General features: G+C 39.8%; 1 protein-coding gene across 1 annotated transcript in view; it reads right to left on the reverse strand.

Annotated features, from left to right (window-relative positions):
* Positions 1-22,944, reverse strand: part of PALMD (palmdelphin) — a 48,804-nt gene that overhangs the window by 13,387 nt on the left and 12,473 nt on the right. The window contains exons 2-3 of the mRNA XM_008697676.2: positions 18,814-18,894; positions 13,529-13,653 (exon numbers count right to left, since the gene is read on the reverse strand). Of these exons, the coding sequence (XP_008695898.2) occupies positions 13,529-13,653; positions 18,814-18,894 (206 nt within the window). The remainder of the gene's footprint in view (positions 1-13,528; positions 13,654-18,813; positions 18,895-22,944) is intronic.

Genomic DNA, 22,944 nt, shown 5'->3' on the forward strand with positions numbered 1-22,944 from the left:
CCCCCCCCCCCCCCCGCCCAGGGTCGGAAGTCAGAGGCACTACAGTAGTCTGGCAGGGGAAGAGGAGGTCTAACGAGCTCCACCCTAGACAATGCACCAAGTTTTTGAGGATTGCCTGTTCTTAAAGAACATAAAACAAAAATTGCAGGGCGCCTGGGTGGCTCAGTGGGTTAAGTGTCTGCCTTTGGCTCAGGTGATCATCCCAGGGTCCTGAGACCAAGTCCTGGATCGGGCTCTCTGCTCAGCAGGGAGTCTGCTTCTCTCTCTGCCTGCTGCTCCCCCACTCGTGCTTACTCTCTCTGACAAATAAATAACTAAAATCTTAATCAAACAAAAAAACAAAAATTGCAACCGGTATGTAGGCACAATTTTTGTATATATAGCACAGTGGGTCTCAACTGACAGCGACTTCCCCCCTGAGGCCATCTGGCAATGCTGGAGACATGTTGGCTGTCACAGTTTGAGGACTTGCCACTGGCATCTCGTCGGTGGACGCCAGGGACGCTGCTAAACATCGTAGGAGGTGCGAAACAGTCCCCCACGACAAAGACTTCTCTGGTCCAAAATGTCAATGGTGCTGAGGTTGAGAGAGCCTAAAACAGTGCTTGGTATGCTAGGTGCTTGATACATGCTTCATGAGGGATTTTTAAAATATCCATCTCTCTGATATTTGTACTTTTCCCTCATCATTTCTCTTTTCCGTGTGGCTATAATATGGAATCCAAACTATTATTTGTTGAATAGAATTTGATCAGCCTTACTTTTACTTAAAATTACCATGTGCGTTAACTTCCTTTTCAAATTTCTCTGTATCTGTATCTATTTATGCATTTATTGATTTTTTCCTGGCTCAGTGACCATTCATAATGAAAAGGATACTCAACCCTGATTTAAAGCAAAAAACTTTGGGGCTTAGGGGCACCTGGGTGGCTCAGTCATTAAGTGTTTGCCTTTGGCCCAGGGTCTGATCCCAGAGTCCTGGGATTGAGCCCTGCATCGGGGTCCCTGCTCCGCTGGGAGCCTGCTGCTTCCTCTCCCACTCCCCCTGCTTGTGTTCCCTCTCTCGCTGGCTGTCTCTCTCTCTCTGTCAAATAAATAAATGAAATCTTCAAAAAAAAATTCGGAGCTTAAATTGGGGACTCATATCTAATCTTTTTCCAAAAGTTTTGGGTAGAGAGAAAAATTTAGCAAGTATACGTGAAGTACTGGGGAAATATATATGTGTGTATATATATCTGTGCATGTCTGCATATATATGTATGTACGCTCATCCGTATTGCACACATACATAAACATACAAATGTGTGTATATATAAAATTTTACATATAAATCTAAATTTATATATATGTAAAACTCTTTTTCACATGGAAAGCTTTTGGGGAGGTCACTAGGGGCTAACTTCCTAACCTTCACCTGCTTATGTCTCAGCAGATGGGTTTTTTTTCCCTAAGCGCCGCTGTGCCTGTCTTTAGAAGGTATTACCTTTCTGAATGGGAACTGAGCTCCCAGAAATGCTGATTCAGTTTGACGAGAAACAGGCAGCGGGGAAAGAGAAATCTCCTTCTTGGTGCCTCCTGGGCTGTTAGGCGGGGCCCGATGGATGAGTTAGCACCTCTCACGATTTCTGAGAGATGGTGGGCAGGCATCATGTGCCAATTTAGATAAGCAGAGTACACGGAAAAGGATTTGTAATGCTATCCATTATTGGAATCTTTCTTCTGCTTGCCTATTTGCTGGGGGAAAATAGGGTTATTTTCAAGAGCTCCCTAGGTGAAAGCAGGTGGCTTTCATTTCATGCACTGTTCTAGTAATAACCTCCCTTAATCATCACGAGATAATGTCCCCAATCCAATTTCAACATGCAATTTTTTGTCTTAGAAAAAGGGCAGTGCATAAATGCTGGATGCACCAAGAAGGGGCTATTTCAGAAGGCAATTTTTCTGCTGCGAAGTGTCCATTTATCTCTTTCAGTTTTTGGTGGAGTTAACAAGGACTAACAACCTAATGAAGTTTGCCACTGGGGCCAAAAAGGCTGGAACTCAGGGAAGTTACATCCTACTTTCCATCGTTTTCTTTGCTAGCAATTGTAACAACCTTTAAAATGTATTGAATATCGCCACTGTATCAGGCATTGACCTAATTAGTCCTCCCAACAACCCCCATGAGAACCATTATTACTTCCATTTGACAGATAAGCAAGCAGGGCGCCTAGACAGGCAACTGGCCTGGAGGCTTACAGGTAGCTTGTGGCAGGACAGAATTTGAAATCAAATCTCTGCCGACAGAGCCTGGGCTTTTAACAGCTTTCTAATTAACCACTATGGGAACAAAACTTTAAAAAGTGGGTTCTTATGAACTTAGGTGCGACATTAATTTTGCAGAGCTGTGTGAAAGGATTTCTTACTTGCTATCATAACAAAGAAAGAGAAGATTGACATCCTAGCTGGGGTCCACCCACATGTAACAGTGCTGACTCATTACATATAAAGGTAATATTTCTGTTCTGGCTTTCATTAGGGTCATTGTGTTATACTAGGAATTTTTCTGCTTAGTGGACGCTCTGACCAGGACTAAAGTCAAGGCTTTGTCTCCTTTTCTTCTCTTTTCTTTTTTTTAATTTTCTCTTCCTTTTTTTTCCTTTTTCTTTCTTTCTCTCCCTCCCTCCCTTCCTTTCTTCCTTCCTTCTTCTCTTTCTTCCTTGCTCTCTTTTTCTTTTCTTTTCTTTTTTGGCTGCTTGAGTTTGGATTTTGGTAGAAGCTCTTAGAACAGTCTCTTTCAGAGACTGGGGTCTCCCTCAGCTATAGCCACTTTATAGAGAGCCTTTCTTTGTTCGGATACAAAACTGTTGTTCAAAGTCATAGAAGTTTTAGGTCTTAAATAAAAGCTAGCTGATGTAATTTGATTATAAAACTGTAGTTTGAAGGTAATCACTGATGCCATGTTTGAAATTAAGTTTGTGACTGGCTTTAGCTGTATACTTTGAAAAGACTGATGACCTGTTTGCCTCTTGGGGACCCCATGCTCTCTTATTAAAAGCCAGGACTACACCCAAAAAGGGCCCAATGATCATTTCTCTGGGATGGCCTGAATCAGCAGGACTTGATCCAGGCTGTGCCACTGCTGATATACCTCTGAAACCAGCTGATGGAAGTGCTAGGACCACCTCACCAGCCCCACCCCAAGCTAGACAAAGAAGGATCCAGTTTCTTTTGGGACTCACAGGCTCTCAGAATGTGTTTGCTTCCAGTGGGTGTTGAATTCGGCCTGGAGTGGTGAGCAGTTGTAATCTTTGACTCTTCCCTTGGGATGCAGATTCTTTTTCCTTTCTTTCTCACTGAATCTTGGGAGAACAGGAGGTGGCTGGTGGTTTACCTACATGTTGTGAGTTTTTGTGGGAAGGTCTTTTTTGTTTTCTGTTCTACCCATGGAAACAAGAAAGTGAGCCCAAAGTTAACCAAGTCTAACACACTTGGCTTATTTACTTAGCCCAACCAAGCTTCCATCTTCTCATTTGGTGAATAACGATAGTATTTACAAAAGGTTATCTTCAGGAGGTAAATGAAATCATGTTTGTAAGCCTCTAGCATAGGGTATGACACAGAGGAATTAGTCAATAATGTAGTAGTTTGCCCTTTCTCTTCCTACTCTGCTAGGGAGGGGAGGGCCATCAATGACAACTCCAACAAAAAAAAGAAAACCTACCGGATCTATTTGGGGATTTGATCTTTAACTCCAATATCAATGATTTTGGAGCAAGTGTGGGTGTTAATATAGGTTCAAGGACACACCTGTCTTTAAAAATATAGTTCTAGACAGAAAACCAACACAGCACTCCAGCATTATTAGAATTTTCATAACATTTATGGGGATGGTGTTTATTTAACAAATGTTATCTATTTTATAAATGAGATAATATGCTAGTCTGTTTTGACAACCTGCTAAGGCCCCCTCACCCCAACCCATTTCTCCTGTTGTTTTTGGTAATAGACCTCCTTGAGTTTTATATGTCTCCCCAGCTACCCTGCTACAGACTACATTTCCCAGTCTCCTTTGCATTTAAATGGAGCCATGTGGCTAAATTCTGGCTAATAGGATATTAGCAGAAGTGACCTCTGCAATTTTCAGGTCATATCTTTAAAATAGAACTGTTTGCCCTCCATTTATCCTCCCCTTCCTACGCTGGAATGTGGACGTGGTGGTGGTGAGCTGTCTTTGGCCATCCGACCTGGGTGTCTCTTAGGAAGCAAAGCAACAAGACAGAAAGAAACAGGGCCTGTCTATCATTGATCATCTCATGGGATGTTGCTTCTCCTCTTCCCTTGAATGTCTCCCAGCTAGGATTGTTATGGGTGTGGAGAAATGACCCTTCTAATCATGTTTAAGCCACTGCTATTATGGAATCTTTTAAAAGCATCAAAACCGGTATGCTAACTATTGCATTGCCTTACGGGATTGAATCTTTGAGTCACCAATTGTATGAGATTTTTCCATATTTTTATTCTTTGATTTGTAAAATTACTCATTAGTATCTTGCACTTCAGGTACTTAGCCAGTAAAAGTAGAAAAATAAATCAGCTTTGTGCCTGGCGATTAAGGAATTTACATGTTTCTGGATCATCTATCAAAACTAACATGGTTTCTATTGACGATAGCTAGTTATTATTGAATGGCTAAGGTTTACGATGAAAAAAGAAAGATCTTTTTATTTACTTTTTAACCATAACTGGGTTAAATGAATAACTTTGGAATCACAACCGATACTACTGAGCACATGTAGCTGATGATTTTAACCAGGTTATCTTGACTGCAGTGTGTTGGTCATATGTCATGGGCTAATGAGTGATTAATAATGGATCAGAGTTTAAAAATATTTTATCTTTATAGATAGTTTGCTTCATGGTATTATCAAACAATATTTTCTCATAAAATTGAGAACATGCAGTCTAGTAGAAGGTAGGCTTTTTTGTTTGTTTTATTTTTAAAAACTAGGGGTCTGATAAATTTCATCAACCATTTAACACACTATTTAAAAGCACTTACTACATGTCAGGCACATTTTATTCACCAAACTGAAATAAAAGCATATCAAAAAGAATGAAGAATACTTCTATGCACAGGCATAGGACAAGAATTGCCTTATAATCAGACTTTGCCAAAGGGCATGTGTATGAGAAGGAAGAGCTAACCCACCAGTGCAAACAGTCACATGCTATGGGTAAGCATGCCAGAGAATTAAAGGGCATTTGGCATACAACAAACTCTCAGTTTGCCCGGAGCCAGATCTACTGCCTCTAATCCTGAGCGTTTAAGAACAGGAGGAGCAGTATAACACAGCAGCTTCAAGATAACAAGAGGCAGAGAGCTAGCCCAGCAGTGACATTGAAACAAGTGTCAGTCGGCTCTGATAATTGGGAACAGAGCAGATGTTTAGAAAAGCTGAATAATTTATAGTTACATGTGAGCAGCTTTTGCATGGGTGACTCTCATCTCCTAATATAACTGGTAGATATTAATAATTATCTCATGGGCAGATGATACTGATTTGGAACTGCCATGTAGGCAGGTAACGTTAGAAGATAATAATCTAGTAGAAAAGCGAACCCTCTTAAACAGAATCATATTTTGTAAATTAAGGGTTTCATTTGCCATGAAAAATAAGAAACCAAACTGGTTTTCAGAGAATCAGCCACTTTCATGTGCAGATTACAAACATAATTTTTCAAATGAATGTAAATAAATGCATGCTCTGGAGGTTGGTGTGGTATGGGCTTCTTGAATGTTCTGGGAGAACAGAAACCGGGTGTGTGGCTTTTAATTAGAGCCTGTAGAGAGCTTTGTCGTACATGCCAAACACGTAATAAGAGCTAAATAATTTTAATAATAATTCAAATTGACCTCTACGTAGGTGTAATGAGTTTCCCAAGTGACCTGCGAATACTGCTATCTCCAGGACATGGCAAGTTAGCTGCAAATGTGCTTATCCATGACTCGGGGAAGCTTGTTTTCTTTAAAAAAAAAAAAGGTTGTAGGGGAAAAATATTTTTAGTAAATAAACTACTTGTGACCATATTATGAAATGGCAAAACATGGCCAATGATGTATACAGCCATTGACTTTCTCTACTCAGAAATAATTACTGGCTTTGTGCCTTGCAACTCTTAGCATTTGCCTCCAACGGCATTATAGAGCAGCCACTGTATTTCCAACTCTCTATCCACTTCGTTTTTGCTTTGCTTCTAGTATTAATTGTTCATATTTGATACCAAGAACAGGGCTCTATTATTTGAAGACCCATAAATATAAATTCCAACCTTAATATAACATAGAATAACCAACCAAGATCAGTTAGTCTGGGGTGGTCTAAATGGACTTCTTGCCTTGTGGCAGAAAAAAGATTCATTCCAAGGGGTGTGGTGTGGAAGATTTTGACCTGATAAATTTAGCCCAGGGGCTGGCGCTGGGGTGGGGACCATCTTGGGCAATGGGAAGCCTAGGCCCTTTGGTATCACATTATACAAAAGAGTCTCGGCCTTTGAACATTCTTTAGGACAATGACCTGGAGGATGGATCACTGCAACTAACCCCCCTCCCACTTTCTCCTTTGTTCATTTACTCCTTTCTTCCTTCTTTACTCAGGGCAACACAGCCAAAGATTTATGACATCCATGCTAATGGTTTTAAATTTGTCTTTCCAGTTACTGAATGTTGTTTTGAATGAAATAATTAATGTAAAATCACTTTGTAAAGTTAAAAGATCTAAGGCGAGGTAAACATAAATAAATATTTGCTTTGAAGCACTTATGGTTCTCAATCTCCTCTAGAAGATGAAGATGGGTTCGAAGTGGGGGGTTCTTTATAAATGTTTATTGAACTGAATCAAGAATAAGAGTGAGTCATGGTGGAATGGCTCTGGAGTCAGAAAGATTTACGTGTGACTCATGGCTTGACTGTTATTAGTTTTACAGCTTTCTGTGTTTTTGTGTCCTTATATGTGAAACAACACCAATCAGACTTCCAGAGAATTATCATTCTCAGAATAATGTTTAGGACATAATACGTGCTCCATAAAGAGCAGCTGTTATTATTGAATTTCAGTGGAGTGGTGTTATTCTAATCTACCTTTTGGCCTACCATGGTGAGGGAGTGTTTATTCTGTGTAAATTTAACCCTTATTTCTATTAACCTATGGATGAGATTGGCAGGTGTGAACAACAGAGAAGGCTGGGACATGGGGGATAAGGAAATAAAAGAGCATATATAAGAGGGGAGAGGTGAGAAAGTGAAGAGATGGTGAGCCATCAACAGTGGCCTCAGAAACCAGGGGTACCACTGCCATGTAACTTTCCCCTTGACTCAAGATAGTTGGGTACTTATTCTTTTTTATTTTTTAAAGAATTTCAAGGCTTTCCTTTTTAGTTCCTTAATGTTCAAGTCATTGTGTAATCTTTAGCTGGTCCCTTTAATAGGTGGTATGTTCAAGTCTGGCCATCCATTCAGCCAACCATCCATCCATCCATTCATTGATCATCCATATTTTTCCGTTCATTCATTTATTAAGCTAGGTAGTCACAGGAATTCCTACTATGTGCTAGGCATTGTACTAGGCTTTCTCTGGTGGGGGTTGGGGGATAGATTTCTTCCTTTTTTTTTTTGCTGGAAATTTGATTTATTTTGCTCTTTTTGTGAAATTAAAAAGTCTTCTGAATTAAAAATAATCAGAATATCTGGGAAATTAAAAACAACAACAGATGAACTCTTGCAAATCTGATAAACCAATTAGTCAAATATGGATAGTGAAAAACATGCTCGGAATGATTTTGACTCGCGTAATTGCTTCAGAATAATTTCTTAAGTGTTTCTAGGCAACAGCAAATTTAAGAAGAAACAAATGGTGGGTTCTCTCTCTCTCTCTCTCTCTTTTTTTTTTTTTTTTTTTTGCCTTTTTCCCCTTTCTCTTTTCTCTCGTATCGTCACAGAAGAGCAGCTTGTGTCTCTCTCCCACATGTGATGTTAGCTGTGGCTGGCTGGGTCGGGGCAGGAAAGCAGGAACATTTCGAATGTGATTATTTTTCATGCAGCCTTCCTCGCTGTGTTGGATGAGCTGTTAGTTTCATTCAGGCACAGCTGGCCCTCACAGGTAGACCCAAGCATCATGCAGGGGTTAAATGTGATAGAAATCCTAACGAGCTGAACTTTGATAAACCACAACCAGCAACAAAATCATTTAACCTTTATATTTCTACATCAATCCTTTGGGTTGCTTTCTTGAAATTGAATCTTGCCTGCTCTTTTTCTGAGTTAACTGAGTAGATTATTGCTTTATGTGATATTGAGCAGAATGCATTTCCTAATACTGCATCTCCATTTGTGGAGGAATTTCCCTTAACTCATGTGAGGTGGTGGCAGCCGCAGTAATGGCCCGTTGCTCAGATTTTCGCATGGCATGCAATCACACAGAAATCCACTCCTTCACGCAGCTTCCTGTTAGCACCATACAGACAGGTAGTTTCTAGCCACTTGGAGACAAAGGGAAGCTCATTAAAGAAGGCAGAGGGTCAGAAAGGTGCTTTGGAATATGAAAAAAAAATCCTTTCTAGAGAACATTTAATCATACGCAGATAATCCTTCTCAAAGGGAAAGGAGTGCGCTTGCCTCATTCTCCTTGGCAGTTAACCTTTTGCATTTTATGCTCATGACATTTCTCTCAGGCGCTCTGTGTGCTCCAGTTAAAGTCAGAGGTCTTTGGACGCAGTTCAAAAAGTAGCAAGTGTCTGGAGGGCAGCTCGATGCAAGGCATTTTGGCAGAGGGAGTCGTGGAGAACAGTTGGACAGCCGCATCGGAAAGAGGAATCTAGAATGCGAACGACATAGCTCCTTTGGATACTTCTGAGGGAGCTTGGGGGGGGGGTGTCATTTTGGGTGTAGGCTATTGGATGGAGGAAAGCAACAGACGTGACAGAAGAGGATTTCTGAGCCTATAAATGTGTGCACATGGCTGTCTGGACTGAGAAGTCAATGTTGGATTTGCACCTGTGCTTACAATCAGGAAGTAAACGGTTCAGTGGTCACAGTAAGAACAGGGCTCATTTGGGAGGCAAACTGAAACTCTATTTAAGCAAAGTGATTCAGAAGGAGATGTTCAATATCATTTTCCTCCTGGGAACATTTCCTCTTAAGGCATTCATCAGGGCACCAGGCAAAATACTCACTAATACTGTTCCAAAGCTAAGAATGTGTCTCTGAGACAAAAACCATGGAAACCTACTTATTTTCTGAAATGTTGCTTCCCTGAAAGAAAAGATGAGAGGATGAATAAGCAGACATGTTTTACTTAAAGGTTAGGTGTGAGTCAGTGGACCTCTGAGTATTTTCAATATGGTGGAGTCATCTGAAGGTCTATATAAAATGATGCACGCAAGAGAGTGAGATCATTGCAAGGACTGGAAATAATAAGTGCTGTAAAAGGGTAACATTTACAGGATTTAACTTCTATAAAAGTTGTCTGCAGGATCTGAGGCATAATTTATTTTTATAATTAAGCCTTTTAATTAGATTTTAAATCCTGAATCTTAATTTTTTTAGCTATATGAGTCAGGGCAACTTAGTATCTACAAATGTCATTTTTTTCCTCACCTATTAAATGTTATCTACCTCATAAGACGGTTGTGAGAATTCAGTGAAATAATCTACATGAAGTGTTTAACACAGCACCTGGTCTATAACACATCCTGTGTAAAAATTAACTGCTGGTGTTAGCATCACGGTCTTCAAGCCATAAAGAAAACCCATCAATTATTTCTGAATGGAAGGAATCCCAGTTGGGTGGTAATCTCAGTTTACTCAAAGAAAAAGATTCTTTGTAGTGGCATAAAGAAATGAGAGATCTTGGCCAAAAGATAAACATCCCCATCTTTCTTTTAATTATTTTTGACTCCTAATAAGGAATAGGATCTAACATTTTTTGAACACCTACCATGTGTCAGGCACTCCAGAAGCTGCTTTACTCATAAAGTCCCGAGAAGTTCCTCTAATTGTCCCACTATTACTGACCAGGAAACTGAGGCCCAAAGAGATGAAAGAACTCGTCTAAGCTTCTACGCGCTATGGTTGGCAGAACAGGGATTTGAAGGCCAAAGGCCACGCTCTTTCACTTCACCTCACAAGACCGTGGACGAAGTAGTGGGAATGAAAACTCTGGGGGCAGCCTGGCCCTGCTACACACTCTGAGGTAATAGCACCGTTTCTATTTTGATGTTCCCATTAGAAGCTTATCCTGTAGCTGAGAGGCCTGGCAGATGGCAAATGTCACCCTTGAGCAGTCACCTAAGTCAAGTGATAAACCACATTCAGGCTTTGGGACGCTTTCTGGGCTTAGAGCAGGAGGATGGCTCTGCCGGCTTCAACGGCCGTCCGTTGACTTGGTTGCTTCTTGGAGCTGACAGGAAAATGTACTCTGTGTAGCTGGTAAGAAAAGCTCCTGAGGGACTGGGGTAGTTGTTTTGGAGAAAGATTGATTTTAAAAACACACACCGGCTTGTTTAGCCGCTTTAGAAATATCTGAGAAGAAAGCGTTCAGTTATCAGGTAAAGCTGCTTTGGCAACATGATTTCTATAACGCTGGGCAGCCGTGGAGGCTGCAGACGAGGCACGGATATTTTGTGTCTCCCTATGTTGCTTCGGAACATTCTGTTCCCTGCCCATTTTTAACCAGATAAACATGCCTACGTGGGTCCCAGCGGTGCAAATTCTTTTCTAACTCTTTGCAAATACGTCTTTTGGGGACCGTTCCTTAAACAAAGCAATTTGTTATGAGGCGTGAGTGTTTTACCATTTCCAGAACATTTACACCCACAACACTCCTTTAGTTTTAGAGCGGGAGAGCACCGAACCTGACTTGCTTTGAGGCCCAAGTTTACTCTTTAATGACTCTGTGACCTTAATTAAGTCCCTTATCCTCTCTGAGCCTCTTCCGTCGTCTCTGCCACGGAGGTGTCAGTGCTATCTTTCTCGGATTGCTGTGAGAACGAAATGGCTTAATGTAGGTGCAAGTGCTTTGCAAATTGTACAAGATCATTTAAAAATGAACCATTCCTGTCATTATTATTTGTACTTGGGGCTTAACATCATTTGGTGTTAATAAAGGAGTCCTGATGGCTAATGACATCCTGAAGATTGAAAACAAAGTTGTAGGGAAGTCACAGGAGTGAAAAGCCCGGCACAGGGAATCCAGTCAATAACATTGTAATAACATCGTCTGGTGATAGATGGTGACTACACTTCCCACAGTGAGCATCGTGTAACGTATAGAGCTGTTGAATCACGACACTGTACACTTGAAACTGATATAATATTATAGGTCAACTATATTTCAATTAAAACAAAAAATGAAAGAAAAGTAAAGCCTTAATAAGACGTAATAAGATGGCAGACATTGGGTAACGTATAGATACGGAAGTGGTTGTGTAATACAGACACTAGAGCGACACGGAAGAACATCCGGAGTGTGGTAGGAGCTGTTTGGAGGAAGGAGAACCAAGGGACAGAACATGCTTTAAACACTTCCTATTAGACAGAATAGCTCTTCAGACCATGGTGTGTGGTCTGCAATGCTGTGTGCTGTCACTGTATAGGCAGCATCCGGTAGCCAAATGAGTGAGTTTCTGATCCACCACTTCCTACTTGTGTGAATTCTTCAACACCGTGTCACAAGGTTCTGAAGATTAAATGGGATGATATATGAAAAGTACCTGGCGGGTAATATGGCTGATAAATATGGTTTCTTTACTTCTTCCTGCTCCTCCTCCTTTTTATTTATTTATTTTTTTTGGTCAGATAGGGACTCTAGCTAGGCAAGCCACGGTCAATACTACTAGAAGCTTATGTGCTTCTCAGAGCATTCAGGCAAGATCGAAAGCAATCAGTAGAACCCTAGTAAGTTCTCTGGGATTACTTTCAATGCTGCCCAAACTTGTTAATGGAGTCTGAGTCTATGTAGCCACTTCAATGATCATCGAGTGCAGAGAAAGTTGTAGGTGTTCAGTAAGGGCAAAGACTCTTAACCAGGGGGCTCTGAAGGAAAGCATGGAGGTGTCTGCAGAGCACAGGATATGCAGGGATTAAATTCAGAACTCCTTCGGAGATAAAGTTCTGTGTTGATGACGAGAAAGTAATCATCAGCTAAGCCAGACTTTGGTAAGAAGCTCTTGGTAAGGGACGCCTTACAAAGGATCAAGTTTTCCAAACTGTAGAGTTGACTTATTGAGTTATTTTTACGTATTTGTTATCTACCATTCAGAAGCCCTTTACATCTTTGAGCAAGCAACTGAGGGGTTCATAAATGTAAACATTTCAATGATTACAATATAACTTTTTAAGAATTGTTAATTTAAAAAATAATTCAATAAGAATGGGTAGTCAATGACTTTAGCTCTTAAATATACAAGTGTATGAAATTAGGCAAGCAAAAAGAATGAGTTTAAAAAGGAAGTTTTTCCACCATGTTGTCGATTTGAAGCTTAATGCAATCTGTCCATATAGTGTGGTGAGGATGGACAGAATGTGTTCGTACAGCTACGGGATATTTTCACCTTCTAGGTCTTTCCTATAGTTCTCACTAAAGAGAACAAATTTGCAGTGAGTGAGATTTTGAAAGCTATCTATGTTTCAAAGATCCATAGGCTTTAAATTATTGTCATTATTATACCACAAGAAATCTCATCTTTTTTCCACACATAGGTTAGAAAATGATTCGGACATTTCCCACATCTCTTTCTTCCATGCTATCTATATTTTGTGATAATACTAATAACCCCATCTTCTATTCCAGCTTTCCAATTTTTTTTTCATGTCCATCACCTCATTTTAAGCCAAGGCAATTTAAAAACTTTCCTTGTTATGTCACAAGTTGCTGACTCGGGACTGATTGTGTATGATGGGCAGGGAAGGACATCGAAAAGTGAGGTCAACACCAGTGACCAAATAATTAGGGAAGTAGAAGAAAGGAAATGCTAGTGAAGTGTTCCTACAGTGTCTTCTCTTCCAAAGTATGGTTGTGACTGGGGAGAGCCTGGGAAAGGGATGACAGAGGGACAGTGTAAACACACCCATAGAGTTGTCATGTCCTAAGGTGAGAGTGGGGTTTGGGGCTGTGAAGAAGGACTGTTTTTCGATCACCCATTATGTGCCAGGTAGACATCAGTAGTTTAGCTACAATATACAAAATACATATATTTTTTATTTGCTCAACAACTGTAAGATATTGTTACTACCATTTTATAGATGAGGAAATAGGCTTGGAGAGTTTTGGGTAAAGCACTAATGTGTATTTAAAAAATAAATCTTGTGTTGCTATGTGTCGGGGATATTTATAGTGAAATTTCTATTGCCTCTGGTGTTGCCTTGGTCTTTATTAAAAATCCAAGTGGAAGATCTGATTATGTCCCTAAACATAAGGATGGCTCTTATACATACAATGTGGGGCAAAGTCAAAATAAAAGAAGCTGTGAAGTATGTCAGTGAGGGCCATACCTGAGGATACTTTGTTCTAGAACCTGGATCTGGTGCTGGTCTTGTTGATTTTGCTTCTTCATCTCTTCTTGTTCTTTTCCGCTGCTGACTCCATCGAGAAGCCATTTCTCCCTTAAGGCCTTTTTCTGATATCAGGAAACATAAAGATGTTCTTAATCAATCAATAATTTCCAAAATCTCTGGCTTCTTTGAAATCTTACGAATTTTAATAGTGGACAGTGTAAAGAGAAATTATTTTTTCTCACTGCCTTGCCTGAATTAATCTGGTGTCTTCCTTCAGTGCACCCTTTGTGACCCTCCTTCCAAAGCCAGTTTTATGTGTCTAAATCCCATTTATTCTTTAAGTTCTAGTTCAGGTCCTCCTTCTCTGTGAAAATCTCCAACCTCCCCCCATACCCTCCACAGCCCCATCCTCGCCCTTAGAGAATTCTCTTTCGTCAGAATCACGCAGTATTGTCTGTATACAGACACCGCATATCTAGCAGTTGTACGGGGACCTTATCATGTGATACCTCACTATTATTTATTTGGTTAATGGTTGTACATCTTGTGTCTTTGAAGTAAAAGGCTCCTTGAAACCATTTTTTTCTTCATCTCAATGAGACTGTACAATGAACACTCCAAAAAGTTTTTTGTGGGATTACTTGAAATGGTGGGCAAAACAGGAGATTGCTATTGTATCTTAAACTAATCCAATATTAGTCTTAAGTGGTGTGGTCAGCATTTATGACTTTGCCTACCCAATACCCTTCTTTCTTCTGAGAACCTCCCTGGTTCAGATACCTAAGTTTAACACAAATTACTTGTTCCAATAACATGAGGCACTAAATTCACTGATCTGTCTAAATACTAATGAGTTGAATTTTTGTCAACTTTAACAAAACAAAAAATATTTATGTTCTATCACATGGAAAAAAATCTTGAATTTGCCTGAAAGAAAAACAATCCTGGACTTTGAGCCTACGAAGACTTAAAGTAAATGAGAGAAGTATAAATTTTGGAGAGAACTTAGCTGACATCCCATCTCTGTCTTACACAGCAACTTTTAGACATTATTTCCAAAGAGTTTGAGTTTCTCCTTTTCTTCCTGAAGAAAACTGTTCTCCCTATGTATCTAATCTACCTACGTAAATTATTTGTTCAAAGATTACTTATTGGGCATTCACTGTGTCTAAAATGGTGAGGAGAGAAGAATGGGAACTTAGTATTTTTTGAAACTTCTTTCTCTGACACCACAATTAAAATAAGAGCAAGTAAAGAGAACTTCTGTCTTTTTAAAAAGGATGATAGGATTAATTATGACTGGAATATAAATACCTTTGAATTTTAAACAAAATTTAAATAAGGTTGATTGTGCTAGATAATTACCAAATGATGGTTATTTTAAGTAAGACAACGGTTTTCAAACCAGTAAGAAACATTACATTGATTATGAATATATATTATATGGAATTATACTTTGTAGGACTGATAAAACCTGGATTGCTCTCGTTGAAGCAGTGAGGGGGCCTGGCAGCCAGTCGATGCACAGAACACAGTTTGAAAACCACTAAATTGAGTAACAACCTTGTCCCAGATCATCATATTTGTGTTGGCCTTTTTGGAGTTTCAAGCAATTGCATGTGGACAACACACCCCATAAGAGAAGTTTTTTTTTTTTTTTAAGATTTTATTTATTTATTCGACAGAGATACACAGCCAGTGAGAGAGGGAACACAAGCAGGGGGAGTGGGAGAGGAAGAAGCAGGCTCATAGCAGAGGAGCCTGATGTGGGGCTCGATCCCACAACGCCAGGATCACGCCCTGAGCAAAAGGCAGACGCTTAACCGCTGTGCCACCCAGGTGCCCCCATAAGAGAAGTTTATAGCCAGAAATTCTTTCCCTCAGTGTTATCTTAACCCTTAATTATAGCTGTTTGGCAGTTTGTAAAAATGTTCTCTCACAGACACAGTTCGATGTTATTAATAAAGTTCAAGATTTATCTTTTGAGATCAAAGATGCAAGAAAATCTTAGTGTACTATCATTTTAAGAATTTACCTTAATTTTAATTTATTTTTATTTGATGGAATGTGATGATAGCTAATGCACAGTAAAGAAGACAGAGGACACCTATTAAAGTAAATTATAGCCCTTACAAACCACCTACGAGGGCAGTTTCAGTCATTTATACCCATGTCACTATAAGAAGCATTTAGATGGGACGGTCTTATGTTGCTGAATTACAGAGAGCAGAGAATAATTCTTGTGATGTGACTACGTGAACTTGGGGCTATTGTCTTGGTTCATAGTCTGGTTAAGAATAAGAATAATTTTAATTTTAGCCTCATAAAATTTGTTCATAACTCACAAATTGTCATTTACTTCTGGCAAAGAACTCTTTGCCAGAGGTGAAATGAAAAAATGAATTTGTGAATTAACTCTTTGCCTCTGAATATAAAATACATAATTCAGATGTGCAATTACAATGATACGAAACAATTACACACTGTAACAACTTATTTGAGAGTGAGACAGAGAGCATAAGAAGGGGGGGGAGGGTCAGAGGGAGAAGCACATTCCCTGCTGAGCGTATTGTAGAAGCAATTTTAAAAATACTCCTGGGGTGCCTGGGAGGCGCAGTTGGTTAAGCGCCAGACTCCTTTTTTTTTTTTTTTTAAAGATTTTATTTATTTATTTAACAGAGATAGAGACAGCCAGCGAGAGAGGGAACACAAGCAGGGGGAGCGGGAGAGGAAGAAGCAGGCTCCCAGTGGAGGAGCCTGAGGTGGGGCTCGATCCCGTAAAGCCAGGATCACGCCCTGAGCCAAAGGCAGATGCTTAACCGCTGTGCCACCCAGGCGCCCCAAGCGCCAGACTCTTGGTTTCGGCTCAGGTCGTGATCTCAGGGTCCTGGGATAGAGCCCTGCGTGGGATTCTGTGCTCAGCAGGGAGTCTGCTTGAGACTCTCTCTCCCTCTCCCTCTACCCCTCCTGCTCTGCTCTCTCTCTCAAATAAATAAATAAATCTTTAAAAAAATACTTCTGCACATTTCTGAGCCACACTTGTAATGGTGCCTGGTTGCTATTTGGTACAGCCAACCATTTTCTGCAAAACACGACTCAAACAGCCATTCTTTCCTCTGTGTTTCGTTTGCAGTTTGTGCCTCGCATGCAGTGTAAGGTCCTGGGTCAGTTATCATTTTAAGGACACAGGTCAAACTTTATTGTGTATTCTTAGTGTCCTGCTTGGTACCTTACACATAATAGGTAATTAATAAATAAAATTTTTTGACTTTAAGGCCCTATACACACCTATATAAATCCTATTTACCAGTTAAGACTCAGCTTAAATCCCACACCTTTAACAGACCTGTTTTGACCACCTCAGATTAAAGAGTTACTCCATATCCTCTTATTTAAATTAAAAAAATAATCTTTTAGCTTGCCCTAATTATTTATTTAATCCTGAGTTCCCCAATAGGTTGCAGGCAGAAGGGCTACAGTCCTCTGGGCACTGCTAGTCTGTATGGCATTAATATGAAAATCAGTAAAAAGTGCTGTTTCTCGCCCCCAAGCCTTTGGGTCAGTGCACTGCTTGGGAAGATGGATAGATAGCATCTTTGTGCAGAGAAAAACTGCCGTCCTTCAGACAGAAGCAGCGCTATGCCAGCGTGCATAGTTCCAAGGGAGTGTGGGCAGGGTTTTAATATCCCTTTCTCATGTATCTTTGTGCAGTATACAATCTGCACAACGGTGTTTGGCAATCCAAAGCATGATAAATGTTCTGATTGGATTGGATTAGACAGTCTCCTGGGTTCCAGAAAGCAAACTTATAAGGAAGATCATGTATGACTTTTTGGACTGGTTTTGGCAAGTATTGAAAAGAGGGGCCACCTCAGAAATGGACTTTTCAGTGAGTCGGGGTCAGAGTTTTCCTATGTCAAACTTGCTTCCTAGAATGAACTCGTGATATTTAACCCTTTCTCCTACTATGAGCTCTACCGTTGTTTGGTTACCCACTCGGCAAGGATGGGTATGGATTGCTGAATGAGAGAGAGCTGTCCATTTACTCAGAAGCAGTCATTAGTTTATTGAGAAACTCAAATAGTGTGTGTATTTGTATGAGAGAGAAAGGGAGAGAAAGAGATTGAGAGACAGAGAAAGAACGAGTACTGGTGATGGAGTTAGAAATGGCTTAGCTCAAAAATTATTGTGGACTTGCCTTTTGATTTGAGTTTCACTAAAATAACTTGGTAAAATTTGTTTTAATTTCATTGATTTTTCTGATTATACACACTGCATTTCTTGGCTATCTCTACCACTCGTGTAAATTCAATGTGACACACGGCGAGGATAGCAGGCTAACTATACTTTGAAATTATCCATCAAACATTGGAAATGTCAATTTATATAGGAACAAAGAAGCAAACAGAATCCAGAGAACTGAGGCTAATTGGAATCTTAAATTATGTTTCTTTTCAGAGGTGGTTACTTGATCCATCAGAAAGCTGGACGTAGCTGAATTCGGCAAGTTTACTTAAGTGTGTAGACCCCACGAGTGTGTGGCATTGTTTCATTGAGGGATTCATTAAATCTATTGATAGCAGCCCTGCCAGAGAAGTAGCTTCCTGCTTGGGTCTGTTCACAAGGAGCTCCTGTTTGTCGTTTGGTTGCATCCTGTGGCTAAGCTACGTAATAAAACGTTGAAACTCAGTGTGCTTTAATTACAAAATGGCCACACCCATGGAAGATGTAAAGTCTGATTTAAAAAATGGAGGTTTATTCCTAGTGATGATCTCATGGTTTGTCAAAACAAAACAAAGCAAAAAAACCCCAAAACAAAACCCCCAAAGCATACTCAAACAATATTGGATTCATTGCACTGAGCTTTTAAATACAAGCATCCTTGACCAGGCCAGACAGTGTCCGTTGCTTACCCCCTGGGGGAAGGCTGGCCTTTCACTGATTTCAAAAGGGACTTCCTAGCTGGATCGGTCCCGAGGGATGTTAAGCAAGACTGTGTTCGGGGGCCAAAACTATCAAGGCTGAATTCTTAAGGTTACCCAAGAAAATGAGGAAATTCAGTAATAAAGGATAAAAGTAATAAAAGCGTGTTTTCTACATGTTTACCAGAAGGTATTAATCTCCGATGCAAATATTACTAGCTTCTTGGCCCTCCCCTATGGTTATTAGTAGAACTATGCTGAAATTTTTCCTCCCTAAAGCATCTTTACTATAGAGATTTTGAGTGCCATTAAGATATTTGAATACAAAATCATTGAAATGAAATTAAAATCATAAATTACCTTCAGATGCTGGTGCTTTAGTTTTTCTTCCTCTATTTTCAGACGCTTCTGTGAGATTTCTTCCTGTATTTTTCTTTTATCCTGAAATAAAAGAAGTTCCAGCATAATCTATTTTGTCAATTTGCTTAAATATGTTTCCTTGGGGCTGTCGTCATTATGGAATGGCTGGCCAGCAGCACGCTCTTGGCATTGGTAGAAAGCTGCTTTGGAAACTCATATTTCAAAGCGAAGGGGGGCAAAGTGAGACACTCAAAGCATTTTGCTGATGGAAAACGATAGAAGGTGCTTTTTCAAAGAGAACTTGAAAATATTTTAATGTCTTTCCTTCCCCACTCTCCTCCCCTCCCCTTTAAGAAAATCTTCCCCACTAATCTAGCAAGATTGAGCTACTGAGTGATACAATGGAAAAAGTGAATTTTAAGGAGGGAGTTTTGAAATAGGCCTGAGGAAACCCTGTGAGGAGAGAGACTGCTCCTGGCACAGGGCTGAAGAAACTGCTGGGTAAAAGGTCTGCTTATGTGGGAAAACAGGATAGCTAGCCTACAGAGCATTCGAAAACTAGGAAGCTAGAAAGTGGGAGTGTTTCCTCCTTGTATAACTTGCTATGTGAAGATAGAGAAAAAAGGGTTCAGATAATGCTTGTTAACAGTAAGAGGGCTTTTAGCTGTAGTTAAAAAAATTCATGAGGAGATAGAGTCTCTTTCACCAAGTTTAAATTGCATTACCTCAAAAAACCCAGGAAGCATAACTGTTAATGCCCAGGGGTTGTAATTTTTAGAAAATACAGCATATGTACTATATAGCCTCCGTTTGATTTCTGGCTCTGCCATTTACTATGTCTGTGTCCTTGGACAAGATCCTTAACTTTTCTGTGCCTCAGTTACCTCATCTGAAGTATGGGGATAATAAGAGAATCTACCGCATAAGATTTGAGCATGAAATGTATGTCAAATTTCCTAGGACAGTCTTTGACGCATAGTACTCTGTTTGTACTTGTTTAATAAAATTAAGTGAATAAGGCATAATCTGCTAATCACAGAAAGTGGCACACTAATCCTGGTAATGCTTCCATAAGCTGTAATGTTTGAGAGAGTCCCTCTCTGGAATTGTTTGAGGCATTTTACAAGCTACGCAAAAAGGCCCTTCTTTCCTTATTTTTTTGACCAGAAGTGACATTATCCTCCATCTCTTTCTAAGAGTGGATTTTAAATCTGTTTTCAAAATTGAAAAGTCCCAAAGTATAACAATTTGTTGCCAGTGAAGACAACTAAAAGAATTTGAAGCAGGCTCAGAAGGTAATTTAGAAGGAAGAGTTCCAAAAATACTTGGCAGCATTGTTGAAATAAGTGCATGGCTTCCTGATGTGACTCCTTTGAAGATAAAAACTCTTTTTTGATGTATAAGTTCAGGTACATTTGTTGAAGAAAAACAACAGGTTGCTCTCCAACTTCATGTCATGTTTTCCTTCGTGTGTTAGAAGGATATATGACTTCATCAGTACCCACTTTGTAAATTTCATAAGCAGCTATTTCGAAAAAAAAAACAAAACAAAAACATTAGCTAGGCAACAAGCGTGGTCTTCAGTATCACTTCTTTGGATCAAATCTGGTCTTTTTTTTTTTTAAAGATTTTATTTATTTATTTGACAGAGAGAGAGACAGCCAGCGAGAGAGGGAACACAAGCAGGGGGAGTGGGAGAGGAAGAAGCAGGCTCCCAGCAGAGGAGCCCGATGTTGGCCTCGATCCCAGGGATCCGGGATCACGCCCTGAGCCAAAGGCAGACGCTTAACGACTGAGCCCCCCGGGCGCCCCTAAATCTGGTCTTTAAGAACAAAAACTCTGATAACCTGTGAGTCAATTCTCCATTCTATCTAGAGGCTGTAATTGAGCAAATATTAGTAATATTTTAAATGTATTACGCCAAAAATTTGGGAAGTATTTTATAGGCACTATTTTATTGAATCATCATAATAACAAAGATATTGTGATAATTTTCATCTTAAGAGAGGAAATGTAAGTGTAACTAACTAATTAACTAATTAATCTGAGCTCTCACAACTAATAACCGGGGTTTGAACCCAGACCATTTAACTTCAGCCTCCACACTCTTAGCCAACTCATGACACCATTTTCCTGAGTGAGAAATTAGTCCAGCTTCTTACAACTTCCCTCACTGCCCTCTCTATCATGAAGAACTGTGGCCAATTCTGGCCGGCAATAAGAGTGGGGCCTCTCATTAGAAGCGAGCCCATTCTTCATTCCGTATTTAGTGTTGGTGTGTAATCACCCACCTCTCGCCTCCGGTGAGGAGTGCCATAGGTGTAAGAGACATTGCTGAACCCACCAAGGCTTCCCCACCCCTGTCGATAGCTAGTTTGGGCTCGTTTCATCCTGGGGTTAGTAATAAGGGAAGGAAAGCTGTGTGGGTAGAGGCAGGGCGTCTGCAGTGTTTTGGCAACACGAGGCTTATAGAGGGTTGCTAAGGAATACCAGTGTTTTGTCTCTCAGAGGTAATGCGATGCTTTCCTTATGTCAGTCTAGGAAATTAAGAAGATAATTTATATGTTACAGGCATGATTCTGTTTAAAGATAGAAGCACTTTTTCCTCATAGAATATTCAACAGCAAGTTTTTTTCCTTTTGCCAAATTTCATAGGGACTTACAAGAATTACTGAAAAATAAGATGGCACTAATTTAATTTTTTTAAGGCAAAATAAATAAGTCAACCTTAAGTTGCATATCTAGCTCTCTTGCTAGTGTACCCAAAGTTACCATAGCGCACTCATTCCTTCCCAAATGATCATGGAACAAATAGATGGGAAATGCCATCTGCTTCCCAAAATTTTCCCAGGAGTTTCAGCGTCTCTAGAGACACCTGTTATAACCTGGCACATCAGATATTTATTAATGTTAACTCTTATGAATAACTTATACTGATGTTCACTTTTTTAAATATTCAACTAAAAAAGACTTATGTTTAATGAACTGTTGCCTAGATAGATTTTTAGCTGCCTGACTTAGAATATTTTAGCAGTTGGCACCCACAAATTCCAATTCTGTAAAAGGCTACCTCTTGATTATGTTGAAAATTAGTTTATGTACCTTGTGCAACTAGAAATCTATTGTGACCATCCATGATCCTGTATTATTGAAATCACGTACTTGATAAAAATAAGCACAAAATTTGGGAGTGTGACTATTTTAGAGATATTATAGATTAACAAGGAGCTAATATTCCAGAATGTCTGAATCTGTAAAGAAGGCAGGATTGATCCTGAGTTATTTAATGATTAATGTGTCCGATATTGGGTTACTTATGTACAAACGCTGTGTTCAAGGTGATGTTAAAAGTTGTGCAATATTTGAAAATCATTCAGAAGTAGACACTTTCATCAAGAAACTTACGCTCTCACAAAGAAAGAAAATCATTCATCCAAGTAACTATATAGTCTAAGAAATAAAGTGAGAAATGACATTCCTGAGGCACAAGGGAAGGTTCTGTGAGAGTTGAGGGGAGATAGGGAGCAGCTATTTCTAGCTGATGTGGTTGGGAGAGGCTCTGATGTAGCATTTGAGGTGAGTATGTTGGATCGTTGCTGGGGAGGAGGGCGGTGGGGAGAAAGGGCCTTCAAGTCAAGGACTCAATGTGAGCAAAGGCCTGGAGGTAGAAAATTGGTACATTGTAAAGAACAGCAATTCTGGAATCTAATTTGTCATACGAGTAGTGGGAAATAAAATAAGGATAAGAGGATGAGGATAAGTCCTTAATAGAAAATACTGAATGGCAGGTTAAGGGGTTTGGAATTTAATTATGTATTGATAGAGAGCAATGAAAAGTATTCAGAAGGAGAGGATTCATAGAGTTAAAGCCATGTTTTAAGAAGTTTAGTCTAGCTTTAATTGTGTAGTAGAGGTTGAAGGAGGAGCACATGAATGGGGATCATCAGTTAGGCTATGACTCACACATAAGACCAGAAGAGCTTGAGCAAGAGGTAGGAGAAGGTGTGGATGTCAGAGATATCAAAGAGTTAAAGTTGGTGGGACTTGGCAACTGGTGACATAAGGATGCAGGAGAAGAAAGGGTCAAATGTGAGTACAAGGCCTTTACGCCTGGGTAGAGCAGAATTGCCA

This window comes from Ursus maritimus, unplaced genomic scaffold (assembly GCF_017311325.1).
Source record: "Ursus maritimus isolate PB19 unplaced genomic scaffold, ASM1731132v1 scaffold_12, whole genome shotgun sequence".
Classification (NCBI taxonomy): domain Eukaryota; kingdom Metazoa; phylum Chordata; class Mammalia; order Carnivora; family Ursidae; genus Ursus; species Ursus maritimus.